This window comes from Myodes glareolus, chromosome 9, assembly GCF_982192425.1.
Source record: "Myodes glareolus chromosome 9, mMyoGla1.1, whole genome shotgun sequence".
NCBI classification, from domain to species: Eukaryota; Metazoa; Chordata; class Mammalia; order Rodentia; family Cricetidae; genus Myodes; species Myodes glareolus.
Genome location: NC_142034.1, coordinates 91,455,642 through 91,475,344, shown reverse-complemented (window position 1 = coordinate 91,475,344; position 19,703 = coordinate 91,455,642). Strand labels below are relative to the sequence as shown.

Here is a 19,703-nt window from a genome sequence, read left to right as displayed (position 1 = left end):
AGTAGCTGTATACAATGCAGACGATCACAGTGCTGGGAAAGCCAAGATCAAGGCTCTCATATATTTTGGTGTTTGGTAAGAATCTGCCCAATGCCCTTGGGTCTGCTTCTCCTATCCAGACTCATCCTATTGACAAATGCCCGTCCTTATAACCTAATCACCATGTCAAAGGCCCCATCTTCTAAGGCTGTCATCTTGGGGTTAGGATTTCCACACACGGATTTTTGAGGGGGAGGTAGACATTCAGATCCTAGCCAGGAACTGAATCAAGAGGGCCTTGACTGACAAACTGAGGAAGTTCCGTATGGCGGTTTTAATCTTAAATAATGTCCTTTCTCTCACCAGTCTTTGAATCAGCCTCCGTCATGTCAGAAAGGACCTCTGTGGGTGGGAGAAAGGGGACAAGGCCATGTCCAGAGAAGGACAATGACTTGAGGATGCAGCCAGGGCCTTGTGTCTCAACTGTGGTTGCCCAGGAAGAATGAAGGCTGGGTCAGACTGGCCCCTGTATGGAGACAGGAGCAGCCAGACGGGGTGGGGGAATTCCCACTGGAGGTGTGGGACCCCAAATCAGAGTCTAGTGCAGGGCCACCGGCCTGCAAAGGAGATGTGTGCCGAGGGAGGGGAGGAGAAAGGAGAGCAGTGAGGGTGAGATGGGGATTTGGGGTGTGGCTGGGACTTTTGCCAGGGATTGAAGATGGTGCAGGAGCTGGGCTGAGTAGCGGGCTCTGCTCGTCCTGGGTGTGTGAGGCTGAGAAAATGGCTCTCCTCTGTCTGCTTTGCACACAGTGCAAAGGCAGCAGGAACGATGTAACTAGACAGGGTCCTTGCAGGATGAAATGTGACGGCCTGTGTGGTCAGTTGCCGGCATCTGGGACACTATGGGAGCTCAAGCCAGTGTTAGCTCTAGAGTGGTTTCCTGACCTCCTGTGTGCATCAAGCCCTGCAGGTCTCCTTGGGAGGGTTGGCTGTTACTTAGTTGTTACTGTCCTCCATTTTTTTCTTCTCTTCTCCTTCAGAAAAGCAGGGGATAATCCCCTCATTCTCTACTAGGGCAGAGGCCCAGAGATGTCCAGTGACTTTTTTAGTGTCACACAGCCTTTCCGTAGCAGGACTGGTACTTAATCCTGGGTCTTTCTGACCAGGGGCCTGTACCTTTCCCCTACAGAGACCAGAAGGAAAACCAAAGGTCAGGTGGCTTCTCTGTGATGTCTCCTCATAGCCTCGTGGGTTCTGTGTCTAGAAACATGACTTTCTTTTGGAGACTGCTTCAAGTGGATGTTGCTGGTGGCCTCCACTGCAGAGGAAGTGGTGATGGGCAGGATGGTAGAGGAAGTGGCTGGGGCCTCTGAGGGCAGAAGATGAGGAAGGTTCTGTCACCCTCCTGGGCCCTGGTGGGTGGGTGGGGTGGCTGGTAGGCAGGACCTGTCCTGGGGAGATACACCCCAAGGGGCCTCCTGCCCTCCCTCCACAGGCCCCTCCCACTTCTGCTCTCTCCCTTCCCTTTTCGCTTCTGCTTCCCCTTGTTGCGCTTTTTCTTCTCCCTTCCTCCATAGTTCAGTGGCTCTTTTGTTTAGGCCAACAGCTCCTTATCATGACCAGAATAAGGGGGAGGTGGAGAGGTGGGACTTCGAGCTGGAAACTATAGGGTTAACTCTGTTGGGCCTGACAGAGGAGATGAAGATGGAGGAGATGGGGGACTTCCGGCCTCCAAGAAGTTTACTGAAGCACATGGACCCTTGCAGGGGGTTCCCCTGTTACTTCAGGGCATGGGTGCTCCGCCAGCTCCTCCCATCCTGGGTTTCAACTCACTGTTCCTCAGAGTGGGCAGCACTGTGTACCCTTCTCACCTCAGTCAGGGCTCTCCCCTTCGGAATTCAGAGCCACGCCAGGCTCCCTTGGACGTTTCCCATGTCCTTTCGCCCTCCCTAGTAGGTGTAAAGCCCCTGGGCAGAGCAGGTTGGCTGGAGAGAGAGTAGTTAACTGGACAGGATGCAGTTGGATACGAGGAATGACATCTCTGCCTGAAGATCAGCGGCCTGGCCATGGTGGCTGATGTTGCTAGCGTATCTCAGAGCTGTTTATAGAGAGGCTTTAAATGTTTCCAACACACACACACACACCCCAGTGATGCTCAGGGGACAACTACAGTGAATGAAAGAGCAAACGCCACACAGCCTGGATTCAGGATTCAGCTCTTGCCTTTCTCCGACCCTTGCTGTGTTTGTGACCTTGTATAAGCCACCTCACCCAGTCTCTGTTTGTTTAAGATTGACTTAAATTATTATTTAAAACATTTTTAGTCTTATTTATTTACTTTATGAATGTTTTGCCTGCTTGACTGTATATATACCACCTGCATGCCTGTTAGACCCCCTGGAACTGGGATTATGAGTGATTGTGAAACCACTAAGTGAGGGCTGGGAACTGAACCTGGAGTCTCTGCAAGAGCAGCAAATGCTCCTAATCACTGAACAATCTCTCTAGCGCCTCTATTTTTTATTACATTTCAAATGTGTATGTTTGTGTACATGCACGCACGCGTGTGCGCCTATGAGTGCATGTGCTGGAGGAGGCCAGAAGAGGACACTGAATCTCCTGGACCTGGAATCACAGGTGGTTGTGAGCCTGGGAACTGAACTTGTGACCCTGTTCTGAACCGCTGAGCCATTTTCACAGCCTTTCAGCCTCAGTTCTTTGAGCTGTGAACTCTAAATTGGAGCAGGACTTGCCTCTTGTGGAGCAACGGGACCAGCCTGGCAGCTGCTGCCAGCATTGAGAAAGCCAGGTCGGCAACTGTTGTTGCCCATTCTGGGCCTTTTAACGTGGGTACTGCTGTCCAGGCTGGGGTGTTCTGACGTGGTGGCCCTTCTGCACTGACATGCCACCCTGCTTGTCCTCGGGAGTCTTCCCACCCTTGCTCTGCGTCTTGGTCTCTTTCTGAAGGATTTCTCCTGAGTCTGGGCCTAGACTTCGGAAGACTGTGGCTTCCTGGGGAGTGACAGGGACATTCCCTGAAGGTCCCTCATGGATTGTCCTCACTTGTGCTAAAGCTGCTCTGGCTGGAAGGTCCTGGGGTCAGCGTGAGTTTACTGCTCTTTGTGGTGTGGAGATAAACACGATTTAATGGAGATAAAGAAGGCCACCCTGGAGCCGGGGCATGCATGAGGCCTAAGTTTCTGTCCCCAGCGCGACGAACAACCCAAACCAGAAGGCCACCAGAGCCTTAGGGATGCAAGACTTCTGTAGGCTTTCCAGGGCTCTAGCTCTGTGGCTGCCCCATGCTGGGAGAATCTAGGGTGACAGAGGCCACCCTGAGTATCAGAGAGGCACCTCGACTGTCCTGGAAGAGGAACCAGTGTTGGGTCTTGCTTGTTTCTGTTTTCCTTTCTGGACAGCTCTAGATTGCCTTTTCTGGGATCCCAAACCCACTCTAGGCCTTTTTAGTGGGAGCTGCTTGCTGTCCAGGATGGTGTGTGCTTCTGACATGGTGGCCTCTCTGAACCGGCATGCTACCTTGTTTGTCCTGGGCATGTCACCCTCCTTGCCTTTGCTCTGAGTCTTGGTCTCTTTCTGAAGGATTTCTCCTCCAGGGCCCTACTGACCTTCCGAGGCAACAGGAAACCGTGGCTGAGTGTCACTGTCTGTGAGGTACTTAGAGCCCTGGGTGCCCGCATTGACCTAGTCCGCAGAGTCTGGCCACTGTCCCGTAGACTAGCTAACCGCTGTTGGGATGACACTGGAGTGCTTTGTGCTCTGAGATCATTGGTGATGTGACCTGTGAACACTGGAGGACTTACTCTCATAGAACCTGTACCCGGGATTCTGGGAACTCTCCCCCAGGCAGAGAGAGGTTGGCTGATGGGTATAGAGAGGCCGGATAGAAGAACCAGCATGTAATGTTGTATAGCTATGGTGGAGGTGGAGAACGATGTTCATGTGTGTGTGTGTGTGTGAATGTGTGTGTGTGTGCACATGTGTGTGTGCATGCATGCAGTGCCATTCCATTTTTTTAGATACTCTTTCTTGAGTGAGTATTCATTTTAGAATATCAAAACCCAGCATTTTGAGACAGAGTGTCACTATGTAGCCTAGGCTAGCCTCAGAACTCACCACAGTCTTGTTGCCTTTGCTTGCCCAGTGCCGGGAGTACAGGCAGCACCGTGCTTGCTGTGCAATTTAAAGTACACACAGAGCGATTTTCATTAATTAATTAAAAGTAATTTAATTAATTGGTTTTTTCAAGACAGGTTTCTCTACATCCTGCAACTATCTTTGTAAACCAAGTTGGCCTTGAACTCACAGAGATCCACCTGCCTCTGCCTCCCAGGTGCTGGGGTTAAAGGCTTGCGCCGCCGCCACACCTGGCGAGTGTTTTCGTTTGTTTTGGTGGAGTCTAACTTTATAATACTTGGCTGGCCTGGAACTCTCTCTGTAGATCCGGCTGGCTTTGAACTCAGAGATCCATCTGCCCCTGCCTCCTGGGTGCTGGGTTTAAAGGCCTGGGCTGCCATACCTGGCTCCGTAGAGGACTTTTCAGTGTTGCCAGCACACTGCAGTGGTCAGTGACCGAGACTGACATGCAGACTGCAGGGTTGTCACATACTGCACATGTACTGAGAGGTTTCACTAAACCCTGTGATACATAAAATAATTGTGCGCTAATTAAGATGTAGAGGAGTTAGAGTGTACATTGAATCCTCCTTATTAACAGGGCTGGGCCTGTCCTAAGCTCTATCCTCAGGGTAGCTCAATGGATACACTCAGGCAGGAGCGCTTCCTGCACTCACTGGAGAAAGGTAGCGACTGAGGCACCCAGGGGCCACTCCAGTGGCTGCAGTCACACAGCTGGCTCTGTCAGCCTGGGACGCGGTGCCGTGGAGTGCTGCGTAGATGCAGTGAGCGGCGTCTCTGAGATGCTGTTATTTTGATTTTCCTTTTTGTGCCATTCTATTTTTGAGATTTTTTTTTCATGTACATGTTATTTTTAAAATCATAGAAAATAACATGGAAAGAACTGTTGATTAAAAAAAAGCAGTGATGGACTGACTGTGGCTCTGAGAGGTCTGGGATGGGGTGAGTGAGTCGAAGAATCGCTGAGTTATAGGGATCAGATGAGGTGTTATTATAAAGTACATTCTTCCTTCAGGCAGGAGGCAGCCTGGCAAAGATGGGAGCGGCAGAGCCCATGCCACCTTCCCCTCCATTATCAGTGATATCTTGGGGCTGGACTCCTTGCCATGTCTGAAAAGCTGGGATCCAAAGGTTCCCACATGCGTGGCCAAGTTGGACGGGTTGCCTTGCTCCTCGGCCAAGGCCACGGCTTGGTATCTTTGAGGCCGATCCTGTTTGGGTTTGGTCCCGAGCCAAAAAGGCTTGGAGGCTTAGCATTTCCTGGCTGTGCCAGGATGGCCCACCAGGTCTCTCCTCCGAGGCAGTGTTAAATGTGCGTCTGTGGGGCTGTCGCTCCTCTGCTTCTGTGCCGCGGAATCTTTGCTGTCCTCAAGTGTCACTTCTGAAACTTGGCCGCCTCGTTTGTCACTGAGTTAAAGCTTGGCAGGGCACTTACTAATCGGGAAGTGGTTCTCTGCTTGGCAGGACTGGTTAACTGTGTATGTCCTGGCACAGCCTAGAGCTTTGGCTCTTCTCGGGCAAGTGGGTGCCATCTTTCAAAACTAGAACAGGACGAATGGAGAGCCAGGAAGACATGGACTCTTGTCACTTTCTGGTCTTAAATGGACCGTCTCATTTTTCTGTAGGGAATGAAGACACACCCTTCCTCCTTCCCATCTACTCACCTACCTGTCTGCTTAGCCCCCCTCATGCCCACCTGTCCGCTTAGCCCCCCTCATGCCTACCTGTCTGCTTAGCCCCCCTCCTGCCCACCTGTTCGCTTAGCCCCCCTCATGCCCACCTGTCTGCTTAGCCCCCCTCATGCCCACCTGTCTGCTTAGCCCCCCTCATGCCCACCTGTCTTGGCTACTTTTCTATTGCTATGAAGAGACACATTGACCAAGGCCACTTATAAAAGAAGAAATTTGTCAGGGACTTACAGTTCGAGAGGCTTTAGCATCAGTGACCATCATGGTAGAAGCATGCAGGCGGCATACTGCTGCAGCAGTAGCTGAGAGCTTGCATCTGATCCACAAGCACGAGGCAGAGCTAGAGGGAGCTAACTGGGAATGGCATGGGCTTTTGAAACCTTGACGCCCACCCCCAGTGACACACCTCCTCCAACAAGGCCACACCTCCTAATCCTGACCGAATAGTTCCACTTATTGGGGACCAGGCATCCGAATGTGTGAGCCTGTAATGGCCTTTCTCATTCAAACCACCACACCTCATTTACATCCATCTTCCCGTCCACTCATCCACCCATCCATCCATCTTCCCTCACGTCTGTCTTCAAGGCTCCCTCCCTGTTCTCCCCGCCCCATTCCTGGATGTTCTGTGCCAGGCTCTGTGGGGAATCAGACGTGGGCTTGGCCTTTCAGAGCTCACAGCCAGCTCAGGTCTTGGTTGCACATGACCATGGCACCAGCATCCTGTACTAGCAGCACTAACAAGGGCTCGGGGGCTGACGTGCTGGCCAGGGAGCTCAGGCTGTTTCTGGTCGGCTTCAGAGAGCCCCTGAGGCTTCACCCTCAGTATGTGTGCTTATAGGCAGTGAGGCAGGAGATGAAGGGGATTAGAGTCCAGTGCCATTGGGGTAGAGACCCTGGAGGTGGTGTCTATTAAAGACATGGGCAGAGAGCCAGACCTAAGTTCAAGTCCCGACAGCCACTTTATAGCTATGTGACCTGGGAAAGGTCTCTTGCTTTCTCTGGTTCCTTTTCTCTCCTACAGAAGGAGGCGACTTACATCTGTCTCTCTTGGGCCTGTGCTGGGCCAAGGCCAGTGCTCAGTGTCCTCCCTCTGAAGACCTGCTGTGGGACTTATCCTGAGGCCATAAGGCTGCCACTGCCAGATGGCAGACCCCTTGGGTGTTTTTCCCTGCTTACTCCCAGCTGCTGGGCTTGTAATCTCTCTCCTGGCCACCCTCTGCTGTACACAAGCCTCTAGGATCCCTGGTCCCTGGTCCCCTTCTTGAATGAATAGTGATCTTTTCTTTGAATGTAGCCAGTTCCTCTGTGACCTGGTCCCTCCAGAGCCAGACCCCTCTCCCCACTCTCAGAACCAAAGCCCTCCTGTGATTGGCAACTCTCAACACTGTTTCCTACACCCTGTGTATAACACAGACCAAGACCCGCCGGTTCCAATGTCCTGAATCTCCTTTGCTGCATGCCCAGCACAACCATTGAGCATCCAGAGACAGGAAAGTTGAAACCTTCAGCCTTGCCTGCTCCAGATTTGAGCCGTTACCCACACATAGACTTTCCTGGACAGGTCAGCTGGAAGCCTTTCCTTACACCCTGAGGCCTAGCCAGGTTGCTAGGAGATCTCAGCAATGGCTGTGTGTCTAGGGGTGGGAATGTCTGGACCAACCCTATCTCCTTTTCTCTTTCTGGAAAAGAAGCCTTTCCTGGGACATTGAAGAGATTCTCTCACCTCCAAGAGGACATTTTCTACCTCAGAAGGATGAGAGTTCAAGCCTGCGCGTAGTTATCCACCAGAACTTTCTGCAGACGTGAGGCTGCTCTGTTCGTCTACTGTGTTCAGTACGGCAGCCACCTCTTCTCGGTCAGGAAGCACTTGGCACATGGCAAATGCCCACCGAGGAACTCAAGTTTCACTTCGTTTTTATTCCTATTCATTTAGACCTCCCTAGGTAGCGAGCACAGCCATCTGGACAGCGCAGCTCTGGCTGGCTGCCTCTGCCAGCCTATAAGACAGTGCACGGCCAGGTCTGGGCAAGTGCTCACCTGTGCAGGAGACGCCGTTCCACCCTCTGACCCTCAGCGGGACTCCTGTGTGTAATTGCCAGCTGGCATCGGAGGGAAACCACTTGTTCTCCGCGGCCTGTCCTCAGCTCCTCTCTGTCTGTAGGCATGCACGCTTCCCAAGGGCAATTTCATTCCCCTGTTGTGTTACTCTGACAGCTTAACTGGTTTTCCTCTTCGCTGGATTGTTCACTTACTGAGCTAAAGGGTTGCTAATGTCCCATTAAGGCGATTTAACAGTTTTCTCACCATTAAGCATTTAGGCCGCTCCTACCTCACTTCCGTTGTTATGGGCTACGAGTGTGATCCTGTATGGTTCTTTTGTTGTCTTTCTTGAATTATTTCTTGGCTCTAAATTCCCAGAAATGAGGGATAATAGGCTTAAAGGGTATTTTAAACCTGCCTCAAACAAAACACCAAAACAAAGCAGAGCAGCTGTGGCCAGTTCTTGCCTCTGAAAGACTAAAGCTGTTTATGTTCTCGCCCATAATGAGGACTGCTATACTACACAGCTACTAGCATCTGGTCATTACTGCTTGTTTTTGCTAATTCAGTACATGTACAGAGCATTCTTAATTCCTTAATATGTGTATAGATGATTCTTTTGGCAGGACGGTCTGTGGTTTCCGTTTCCCTGTGGTCTTGGTCATACTTGCCATGTTGGTCCCCAGATCTCAGGTCTCCTGGCCATCTTGTGAATGTCCCTCTCTGGTCAGGGTGGCAGTGGCAATGGCCCTCGTTACACGTGTGGTTCGTGCTGAAACCCTTCTGTAATGCCTGCTCTCTGTGGGAACATCCCTGGATGGGAGACTCATTTCCCTTTTGGTAGAAAATGACCTGAGTCCCAAAGGGACTCAGAAACCAAAGACTAGCACCATGGGTAGCTGGCTCCCATGTTGTAATCCTCCTCCCTCTGTGGGCCTGGCTTCTGCCTTGTCTTTACCCTCCGGCAGACTGTGTGCAGAAGTGACAAGGTGGACTCTCCTGCATGGGGATAACTCGATGGTAGGATGCTTGCCTAGAATGCGGAGGCCTCGGGTTCAATCCCCAGCATCAATAACAATAAATTCAGGCTGGGGAGATGGCTCAGTGTAAGCACTCTGTAAGTATGACGATCAGAGTTTGGTCCACACCACCTATGGAAAAGCCCGTAATCCCAACCTATGGGAGTTGGAGTCAGGCAGTCTCGTGGGGCAAACTGGCTAGATAAGCCAAAGTCATTGAGCTCTGAGTGATGTAGAAAGACACCCAACATCAACCTCAGGCCTTTGCATGCATGTACAAATATACACATGCAAACATGCCATTCACACATACACATGCCAAAAAACAAAACCCACCTTAGACTGGTTAAAATGCAGGACTAGGGACATAATTCAGTGTAGAACCCTTGTCTAGCATGCATAAGCCTTAGGTCTGAGCCTTAGCACAGGAGCCAGGAAGGTGAGGGCGATACCCACAGTTCCCCACTCTTCCACTCTGCCAGTGTAGCCACCCCAGAGAAAGAGAAAGCTGCTTTGCTGGTAATCTTAAGAAAATGCAAATAATAATAATAATAATAATAATGAAAAGGTCCAAAAACAGACAAGAAACCATTCAGGGACGGTTTGCCTGTCTTGGGTCACATGCCCAACCCTGAACCTGTAGCTGTGACAAAGCTTGCCTCTGACTACTTGGGCCTGGATGTGCAGCTAAGCCAGGGAGGGGTCAGCCCTTCTGGATTCTCAGACTGAGAGTGAAGCAGTTTCCAGAGACAGTAGAGTTTTGCATGAACAGTGGGAATGGGGTGCCCCAGGACTCTTGCAGGCAGCTGCAGAGGCTCTGAGGGCCGTGTCTTCTGTACCCCATTCTCCTTCCATCTTTCTGCTCAGGCATGGGTCTCTGCATTCTGTGTGTGTGTGTGTGTGTGTGTGTGTGTGTGTGTGTGTGTGTACTCAGTTTCCCCATCTGGAGAATGGGAATCAAGGACTTAGATTTCAAAGCTGTGTCTGAAGGCCTGGCTGTGTTCTGGGATATCAGCCATTTCCTGGAAAGGGAGGGGACCAAGTGGTCATCTGGCGGCCAGAGAAGGGAAGGGTCTGGGTCCTCTCCTGACTTCCATGCTTTCAGATCTCAGTAATCCCTCAGCTCCTGAACTGGCTTGCCCCACCCCTGGGGTAGGACAGGGTTCTTGGCTGGGCTGGGAGGATGGCCCCACCTCCTCTAGGCTGGGCCCCAGGCTGTCACAACGGGGAGGATTGTTCCCACAGACTGTCTGGACCAGAAAACACAGTGGCCACTGTGTTGACTCTCAAGGGTGTGGGCTCCAAGGTTAGAGACCGCCAGTCACCAGTGGACCTGGGGATTCCCCTCATCCCTGGCCTGGCCTCAGTACTGGTGAGATGAACGTTGGAAACCTCCATGCTGTGTGTTTGTGGGAATCCTGCCTGTTCACCTTCAAGTGCACCTCATTTGTTCAGAAGCTCACCCCTCTCTCCAGCCTCTCCCCATAGCACAGAGAGAGCTTGGGCATCATGCCCCACCCTCCACCTGTACAGAGGAAAAAATGGAGGTCCAGGCAGGACTCATGCTGACGGTATAGGCAACTCTGGAAAGTAGCTCGATTCAAGGACTTTGAAACACCAAGGGCCCAAGTCTGTTAGTTACAGCTGTATGACCTTGGACTTGGCTTCACCCTTCTGAACACACAGTTTCTCTTTTTATGGGTGTCTCACTCTGTTGGCCAGGATGGGCTTGAGCTCCTGGGCTCAAGTGATCCTCCTGCCTCCCAAACAGTTGGTGCTACACCTGATCATCCATTTTCCTCACATAAAACAGCAAGACAGACAGACAAGCAAACAAGCAGCCTCCAGGAAGCTCTTTGATCCCAATACCTCCATCCTCTCCTTTCCAGGCCTCAGTGTGCCATCTGGGACGTACACATGGAGCCAGTGCCTGCCTCAGTGTCTGCACCTGTCAAGACCCCCTTGCTGGGAGCGCTTGGTGCTGGCTGTGCCTGTCATTAGTTCATGAACAGACAGGCTTGTGACAAATGTAGCCTGCAAAAGTCACACGCCTGTCTGAATTGTCGCTTCCTCCTCTGGTGCCTGAGAATGGCATTTGCCTTCCAGGTCTGAGGAGTGGCCAGTGGTCAGCACTGACTGGCTTTTTCTTTTTTTTAAAAAAAAAAATCATTGCTGTTGCAACATCCTCTGCTGCCTTTTGGGAATGGATTGTTGCCTCAGCCAGACTCTTAAGGAATTTGGTTTTGGCACAGTGGCCGCATAGCCCCTCCCTGGTGGACTCTGACTTCTGAAGTCTGAGTGAGGAGGCACCGGGCACTGACTGGGCAGTCTTGGTGTTGACACTGGCTCCTTGCTGAAGGCCCGGCCCTTTGGTCAGTACTGCTGTTAAAGTGTGGGCAAAGCAGGTCTGTGCACTCCTAGAAAACCTTCCCACCCCCCACATCTCCAGGAAAACATCTCTTTTTCAGGAAAAGGTGACGTTCAGCCTTCACGAGAACCCTTGGCTCCAAAAGGTGGTGGTGACCGGGTGGCTTTTGCCTAGCTCATTGTGGTTGAGGAGGTGCTGTGGTCACCTGACCTTCCATCTACCACCCCAAAAGGCCTCGCCCTTCCTCTCTGCCTCTCCAAAGGCCCAGAGGTGCCTAACTTCTCTTCTAAGAGCGAGAGACTCTAGCGGCTCATCTAATGGATTTTTAAGGTGTTCTGAACAAGCCCTCAAAATTGAATTGAGGGGAAAAGGGACCCCCCCACACACACACACACCACACATACATCCTGCTGACCTGGGCTCCTGGGCTGGGTGCTGAAGGTCTCATGACCTTTGATCTGAAAACACTTTGGAGGAAGACTGGTTAGTGGGCGCCTACAGGCTTGGGAGCAGGCTTCCTGGGGTCCAGGACCCCCACTGCTACTCTGCTCTTGGGACTTTGCCTCAGTCTCCCTACCTAACTGCACCGCCCTGGAGGATGGTTGAGATAGTAAACTAAGTTAGCACACGTAAGGAGTGTGGGCATAGGGTAAGCTAGCCCTGTCTGTCTCTCCCCACACTTCTCCACCCCTCCACCCTCCCACCCCCCACCCTGGAAACCAACTGCCCTAGTCACTGCAGGGGGCCGGGGCGGAGCTCTTGGCAGCTTAGGAGAACCCAAGCTGAGAATAGACAGCAAAAAAAAAAAAAAAAAAAAAAAAACCAAAAAAAACCCGCCTGTTTGCATCCTCCCCACCTTCCCCCCACCAAAGGTTCCATCTAAGGTTGGTACCAGCCTTCTGGGGCCATGCCCGCCCATCGTAAGCAGCCACTTAGTCCTTCTCAGCAGGGTAGGTGGCACCTCTCCATTCAGACCTAAATCCCTGAGGCCAGGGAGAGGGTAGCTGTTGAGTGTCACCTATGTGGGCCTTACCCGAGGCATAGCAAAGGTCATCAGGTTACCAAGGCTTCTCAGCGCTGGGGATTGTATGAATTTGAATAGTCTGGAACAGAGGTTCTCCACCTGTGGGCCGTGACCCCTTTGAGAGGGGGTCTACTGACACTTTCATAGGAGTCGCCTAAGACCAATCGAAAACAGATTCATTGCGATTCATAACAGTAGCAAAATTACAGTTATGAAGTAGCAACAAAAATAACTATGGCCGGGGGTCACCACAACATGAGGTGGGTCGCAACACTAGGACGGTTGAGAACCACGGCCCTGGAGAATGTAGAGACTCTGTGATGATAGATGATCCAGGTGCGAATTCCAGGCACCTCTCTGAATTTGCTTCTCACCTTCACTGTGGGGGTCTGAGCTGCACGTTGCTGTGACCTGGCCCTGTGGGTGAATGCATATTGTCCTCCAGGGGCTGGAGATGCGCGGGAAGAACTGTTGTCAGCTGAGGTCAGAGGTCAGAGTGGGCATGAGGCACAGCACCCTCCAGAAGGCACAGGTGGAGCTCGGGTGTCCACGGCTCTGGGATACCCACTGCCCCTGTGCTTGTGAAAAACAGCTGCTGGCGCCCACGGCTGTGTCATCAGTGTGTCCTCCGTCAACACTGAACGCAGCCTTTTATTAGTTTTCTGAGACAGGGTTTCTCTGTAGCTTTGGAGCCTGTCCTGGAACTAGCTCTTGTAGACCAGGCTGGCCTTAGACTCACAGAGATCTGCCTGCCTCTGCCTCCCGAGTGCAGAGATTCATGGCCTGTGTCACCATGTCTGGCTCAAGGGTTTTTGTTTGTTTATTTTTAAATCATCTCCAACAATAAGTGGATCCTGTAAGTGGAACCCCACCCCTGCAGTCCTGGTAGCCTCTGTTTTTGTCTGTCACTGACCACTTTGGGTCAGTTAGATGGAATCATAAAGTATTTAGCTTTTGTGCCTGGCTTGTTTCACTTAAAGACCAGTATTTATTTTCTCTTTTCTTTCTTCCTTTCATATTTTTAACCTTTATTTCTTTTTTCAAAGATTTTTTAATTTATTTATTATGTATACAGTGTTGTGCCTGCGTGCACTAGCTCTCATTACAGATAGTTTGGAGCCACCATGTGGTTGCTGGGAATTGAACTCAAGACCTCAGGAAGAGCAGCCAGTGCTTTAACCCTCTAAGCCATCTCTCCAGCCCCAACCTTTATTTCTTACGCAGTGCCCAAGAAGGCCAGAAGAGAGCGTTGAATCCCCTTCCCGTGAAATTATGGATGGTTGTGAGCCACCGTGTGGGTGCTGGGAATCGAACGCAGGACTTCTACATGAGCAGCCAGTGTTCTTAACGACTGAGCCATTTCTCCAGCCCCAGAGAGCAACATTCTCAAGGCTCATTTGTTACTGTTTTGGCATCGTGGTGGGACAGCAGCCTGTTGCATGTATGTGTTAGTTTCTTTGGTAGCCGTTAGGTGGGTCTCACCCTGGGCCGTGCTGGCTGCAGTGCGGTGTGTTGACGAGCAGGAATTCCCACATCGGGCTCATTTGGCTCTGAACCTGTGGTAGGATTGCAGCGTCTGTGTTGGTCTCTGGAGTAGGGACCTCTGTACTGGCTGCTCCACTGCTGTCCTGCCCCATTCCAGTTCTCTCTTCTATGTCCTCAGCAGCTCCTGTTAAGTGTCTGAATCCTGACTGTGTCGTCCTAGCTGGCGAAAGCCTTCACTCTTTCTCAACAGATAAGAAGCAGTGTTCTGCCCAGGTGGCATGTAGCCAGGGGGCAGTTTACTGTGATGCATGTAGGACAACTCCACCTCCACATACACATACACATGACCCCCCACAGGCAATGCACCCCCCACAGAGGCATCCCCACATACACACACACATGAATACATGCACACAACCCCCTCACAGGCCCATGCACACGACCCCCCACACATGAATACATACACACGACCCCCCACGAACACATGCACACAAACACCCCCCCACACACCTGAATACATGCACACGAGCTCTCCTCACACATACCCCCTCCACACACATGAATACATGCACGCACACGAACCTTAACTAGTACATAGTGTCAATGTTCATGAGTTTCAGGCTTTTCTGTGCCGGCTGTCAGGAATAGGTTCCCTCAGACTTTTTGCTCGTTTTCTTTCTTTTCATTTTTGCATTATAGAGACTTTGTTTTTATGTGTGTCTGTGTGTGTGCACTAGCCTGTTCTTGTATGTTTCCCATGGCTTGACTATATCTTACTTCCTTATTAAGCACATAGAATGTTCTTTCTGGTCTGAGCTCCTCTGTGGCGACACCTTGTGTGCCCTGGGCACCGTTGAAAGGTGTGTCTGGTCAGTGACTCAGACCCCTGGATATCCTCCTTAGTTTTCACATTTGTATGGAAGACTGGGAAGCCCTCCGGGGCTGTTGCCTGCCCTGCCTGCCTTATAATCTCCCGTATTTCCACTTTGCAGGCCAAAAACAAGGAAACTGGTGCCTTGGCAGCTGCCAAAGTCATCGAGACCAAGAGTGAGGAGGAGCTGGAGGACTACATTGTGGAGATTGAGATCCTGGCCACCTGCGACCACCCATACATCGTGAAGCTCCTGGGGGCCTATTACTATGACGGGAAGCTGTGGGTAAGAGTGCGCCGGCCTGGGCCCCGATGCCCACTATGCCGACTCCGCGTCTGCAGTGTGGGTCAGGGCTGCAGCAGGGAGAAGATGAAGTCTTCTGCTGAGTCCTCGGCCTCCCCTTCTCACATTCACCCCACTTCCTATACTCAGGCTGAGCCCACAGAAGCAGAAATGTGTCTCAAAAATCCGTTCTGTCCTTGAGTGCTGTGCTGTAGCATATGAACAAGGGAAGACTGGACCATTGCTAACCCTCTGTGAGTGGAGGGTGAGCATAGAGGATGCTGCTGCTGCTCAGAGCATTTCAGATTTTATACTGTGGGCTGGGGAGGCTTGGGGCAGCTCCCCAAGTAAAGCCTGGATGTGTTTTAGGTTTGAGGTCCTTTTGAGCCTTAACATGGCACCAGATAAGGAATTCTCTTCTCGTGCTACCTTGGACACGGAACGCTCCAGGATTAAGTGGGTGAATTCTGAACGAACGCCCAGAGGCCTGGTGTGGACAGGGGCGTCTGAGTGCTGATCTTGGCTTCATCTGCAGGACTCACAGCTCTCCCACTTCCCTGCTTGTCCCTCCAAACCATCACCCCTGGCTCCTGCAAGGGGCCTGGGACCTCACTGGCTTCATAGGATGAGGCAGCCCTGCCTATAACCCTATCATCAGCTTGCCTCATGGTGACAGCGTTCAGTTGACAAAATCCAGATGCCCTAGAATGTGCATGCGTCTGGCTTAACTTGTTTTCTGCCAAGTCTCTCTTGCACATGCATGATAGAGCGAGAGCGAGAGCGAGAGAGAGGGAGAGAGAGAGAGAGAGAGAGAGAGAGAGAGAGAGAGAGAGAGTTTTCAGTAGTGACAGTTAGACCAGGGCCTTGTGTATGCTAGCCAAGTGCTCTACCACTAAGCTACATCTTAGTAGCATATATATATATATATATATATATATATATATATATATATGTATGTGTGTCCCATATACTTGTATATACATGTACACACTTACATAAATAATACCCTTCCAAACTCTGGATGCCAAGGAAATGAAGTGATGTGTGTGTAAGAAACATCTCAAGTAAATTTTGGATGCAGCTGGCAGTGGCAGAATCTTGCAGACATTTGGAGATGTGGCTGAGGGTCCTCGGGCGCCAGGCATCTCAGCCATCACTGGGGCTATGTGAGCCCAGGTCTTGCCACTGCAGCTGGGAGGGGCGGTTCAGAAGCGTGCACTGATCAGAAAGGGGTGTTTTAGGCGTGGTGCATACTGCTGTGGTGTGTTGGTGTGTTTGGAGGGTTTTCCATGTCTAGTCAGGTCTCAGAACACTGGGGAGCTTGCTGTTGGCCAGGGATGCTTTGCCATTTTCCATGCCCAATGGGAAGTAGTCTTGGCTTTATATTGACAGAACGCTTGGCTTACTCTTGCTAAGTGGAGAAACCTGGTTCCCTGGAGAAAGAGCTCTGGCTGCTTAGGAAAAGGTAGAGTTCACAAGGCCCCCTCTCTCTCACCTCGCAGGCAGGAGGAAGCCAGTGGTCAAGGGACAGGGACTTGGCCTTCTCAGCTTGAGTTAGGTGCCCAGTGCTGTCAGATGCCCGAGGAGGGGCTTCCTGAACACAAGACATTTAGTTGGCACACAGCTCTGGCGGTTCTGGGCTGTGGTGTGAAGGTTGGCTGGGCTCAGGTCAGTGGGAATCATGGAGGATTTTGTTGAAGAAAATCTCGTGGTGATATTGGGAGCCAGAGAGCTCCTAAGGTCCCAGATGGAGCTCCTTCCTCCTCAGTTCCCTCCTAGTCTCTGTGACTTCATAATGAGTCTTCTCTCTTAGAGGTGATGTCATCTCCCATTAATATAACACTGGGGACCAGGCTTCCAGTGCCTGACTTCTTGGGGGACATACATAGGCCAGGGCATAGCTCCTCCTACCCAGGGCTCAGTCCCCCTGTCACTTGCTGCCTCCCCAGGGCTCTGTCCCCTATTATTTGCTGTCCCCGGTTCTGTCCCCCAGCCCCATCCCCCACCCCATCACTTGCTGACCCCCCAGGCTCTGTCCCCTGTCACTTGTCACCCCCCCATTACTGTCATTTGCTGCTCCCCCACCCCAGGCTATGCCCTCTGTCACTTGCTATTCCCCTCCAGAGCTCAGTCCCCTGTCACTTACTTCCCATCCCCCACCCTTTGTCCCTGGCTTTTGTCCCCAGTAACAGGGGAGACCCCAGGCTATGCCTCTGTCACTTGCTGGCCTCCCCTGGCTTTTGTCCTCCATTACTTGCTGCCTACCTCAGGCTCTGTCACCTGTTATTTGCTGTCCCCCTTCAGTGCTCTGTCCCTGTTATTTGCTGCACCCCTAAGTCTCTGTTCCCATTCACTTGCTGTTCCCGCCACCCTGGACTCTGTCCCCATCAATCCTCCCCTACCCTGGACTCCGCCCTGTTGCTTTTATCTTTACTGTTTGAGCATCTCTTGGGGGAGCCCCTTGGACAGAAGTGGTGAAATAAGATCCACATAGCCAACTTCAGCTTCTAAAGCCCTGTTGAGGGTGGAGCAGGGCAGGAAGAGTCACTAGCTGGTCTCCCTTTTGCAGAGGAAGAGACAGAGGCACAGAGAGGCGAGCCTCCTGCTCAGAGCCAAAGGGCCAAGGTGGATGAAGCCAGACTATGTTTTCTCCGTCTTGATTCTTGGAGCCGCTTTCTGCTGTGTTTATGTTGTTGTGTTTGTTTCAGGGTTTCAGTCAGCAGAAAATAACAACAGATGAACAGCAGACTTCAGCTGTGTCCTGGAGCTGCTTTGAAAACTAGTTTTCAGGGCTGGATGGTGCTTGCTGTGCGAATCTGGGGACCTGAATTCAGCCCCTAGAGCTCACATACAGATAGGAAAGGAGTGACTCTCAAATTGTCCTTTGACCTCCACATGTCCGCCATGGCATGTGCATTTGCACACAGATAATAATAGTAGTAGTATTTGTAGATGAAAGTTTCTAGGCCCGTGCCACCACCAGCCAGAGGCAGAGGAAGCAAGATGAGAATGCCTTACAGAGAAAAAGTACCAAGCCACGTGGCTAAACATAGACAAGGATTATGGGTTAATTTAAGTTATAAGAGTTAGTTAATAATAAGCCTGAGCTAATAGGCCAAACAGTTTACAATTAATAGAAGCCACTGTGTGTTTCTTTGGTACTGAACGACTCTGGGACCAGGCAGGACATAAATTTTTGTCTATAAGTAATAGTAATAATTGTTTTTAAACAATTAGAGAAAGAAGAAATGGCTGATGTCACTTGGGTAGTAACTGAAGAATAATGGGAACATATGGAAAAGCAAAAAATGAAAGCTGCTTGAATCTCTGTCCATCCTCCCCACCCACTATCACTCCATCCATCCCTTCCCATCACTCTGTCCATCCCTTCCTCCCTATCCCCTACCACTCCGTCCATCTATCCCTCCCCATCCCCCATCAGTCCATCCATCCCTCCCTCCCCATCCCCCATCACTCCATCCATCCATCCCTCCCCATCCCCTATCACTCTATCCATCCATCCATCCCCATCCCCCATCACCCATCCATCCATCCCTCCCCATCCCCCATCCCTCCATCCATCCCTTCCTCCCATCCCCCATCACTCCATCATCCATCCCTCCCCATCCCCCATCACTCCATCCATCCATCCATCCCTCCCATCCCCCATCACTCCATCCATCCCTCCCCATCCCCCATCACTCCATCCGTCCATCCCTCCCCATCCCCCATCACTCCATCCGTCCATCCCTCCCCATCCCCCATCACTGTATCCATCCATCCCTCCCCATCCACCATCACTCTGCCCATCTCTCTCCTATCCACCATCCAAACATTGGTGGGAACCTCAGGTAATCAATTACTGCAAATTGGGGAAATTGCTCCTATAGCCCTAGATGCTGCCTGATAATTATTAGTTTTTGAGTTGATGACAGCTAGGGACCTGTTTATGCTTTCTAAAAGGGCTCGCGTAGTAATCTCAGGATATTAAGTCACACACAGAGGTGGGCAACGAATGGCTTTTTAATGGGGCCAAGACAGCCTAAGATAATTTGTCTCTGGAGCTGCAACATTCAAACTTCCCCATTCACTGATGTTCCTGTCCATTGGTTGGTTTTTATGGAATATTCACTGTAGGTGTGACTTCTTTTGGGAACTTCAGTTCATAGAGTCATTGCTGCTCTTGGAGTGGGGCAGCCCCTGGGGAGAGGTGCAGCTGGTACAATAATTGGAGGCCATATTGTGCAAGGCCTGGATGCCAAGGTGAAGGTTTTAATCTGACCTTATCACGGTCAGCCTCTAGACCAGCAGGCTCAGCTCCTCCTGGAACTGTCAGTCATGTTGGTGATGGAGCCCCACCTGGCCTTCCCCGTCATAAACAGGGTGCCGCCTCGCAGCCTGTATTTTGAGAGCCTTCTTGGTGAGTCATGCCGGTTGAAGTTTGAAAATATCTATTTTCGGCCTCGGCAACCCAGTTGCAGTTTTGCTCAGGGGAAGTACATTCTGTGTCAGCTTTGGGGGCAAGGGGTAAAGCCTTGAGTCTTGTCGGGAAGCGGTTCAGAGTAAATCCAGCCGGAAGCCTAAGGATGTGATGTGGGTCATGGCCCACACCAGGGGAAGGGACGTCTTTTGAACCGTGTCTTACAGGATGCATAGCAGTTGGAGAGAAGCAAGGCAAGAAGCCGTGTGGTTCTGAGATTGAAGGTTGGAGGCCACACTGGCTGTGGTGTCACCTCTTGAGGCCCAAGCTTCCTGTGTGGTCTCAGGAGCGTGCTTTCCCATGTAGGT

General features: G+C 51.4%; 1 protein-coding gene across 2 annotated transcripts in view; it reads left to right on the top strand.

Annotated features, from left to right (window-relative positions):
• Stk10 (serine/threonine kinase 10) overlaps positions 1–19,703 on the top strand; it is a 102,624-nt gene that overhangs the window by 9,860 nt on the left and 73,061 nt on the right. For both annotated transcript variants that reach the window (XM_085694839.2, XM_048436035.3), the window contains exon 2: positions 14,754–14,918. Coding sequence is in view for 1 of the 2 variants with exons in the window: in XM_048436035.3 (XP_048291992.1) it covers positions 14,754–14,918 (165 nt within the window). In the remaining variant the exon portion in view is untranslated. The remainder of the gene's footprint in view (positions 1–14,753; positions 14,919–19,703) is intronic.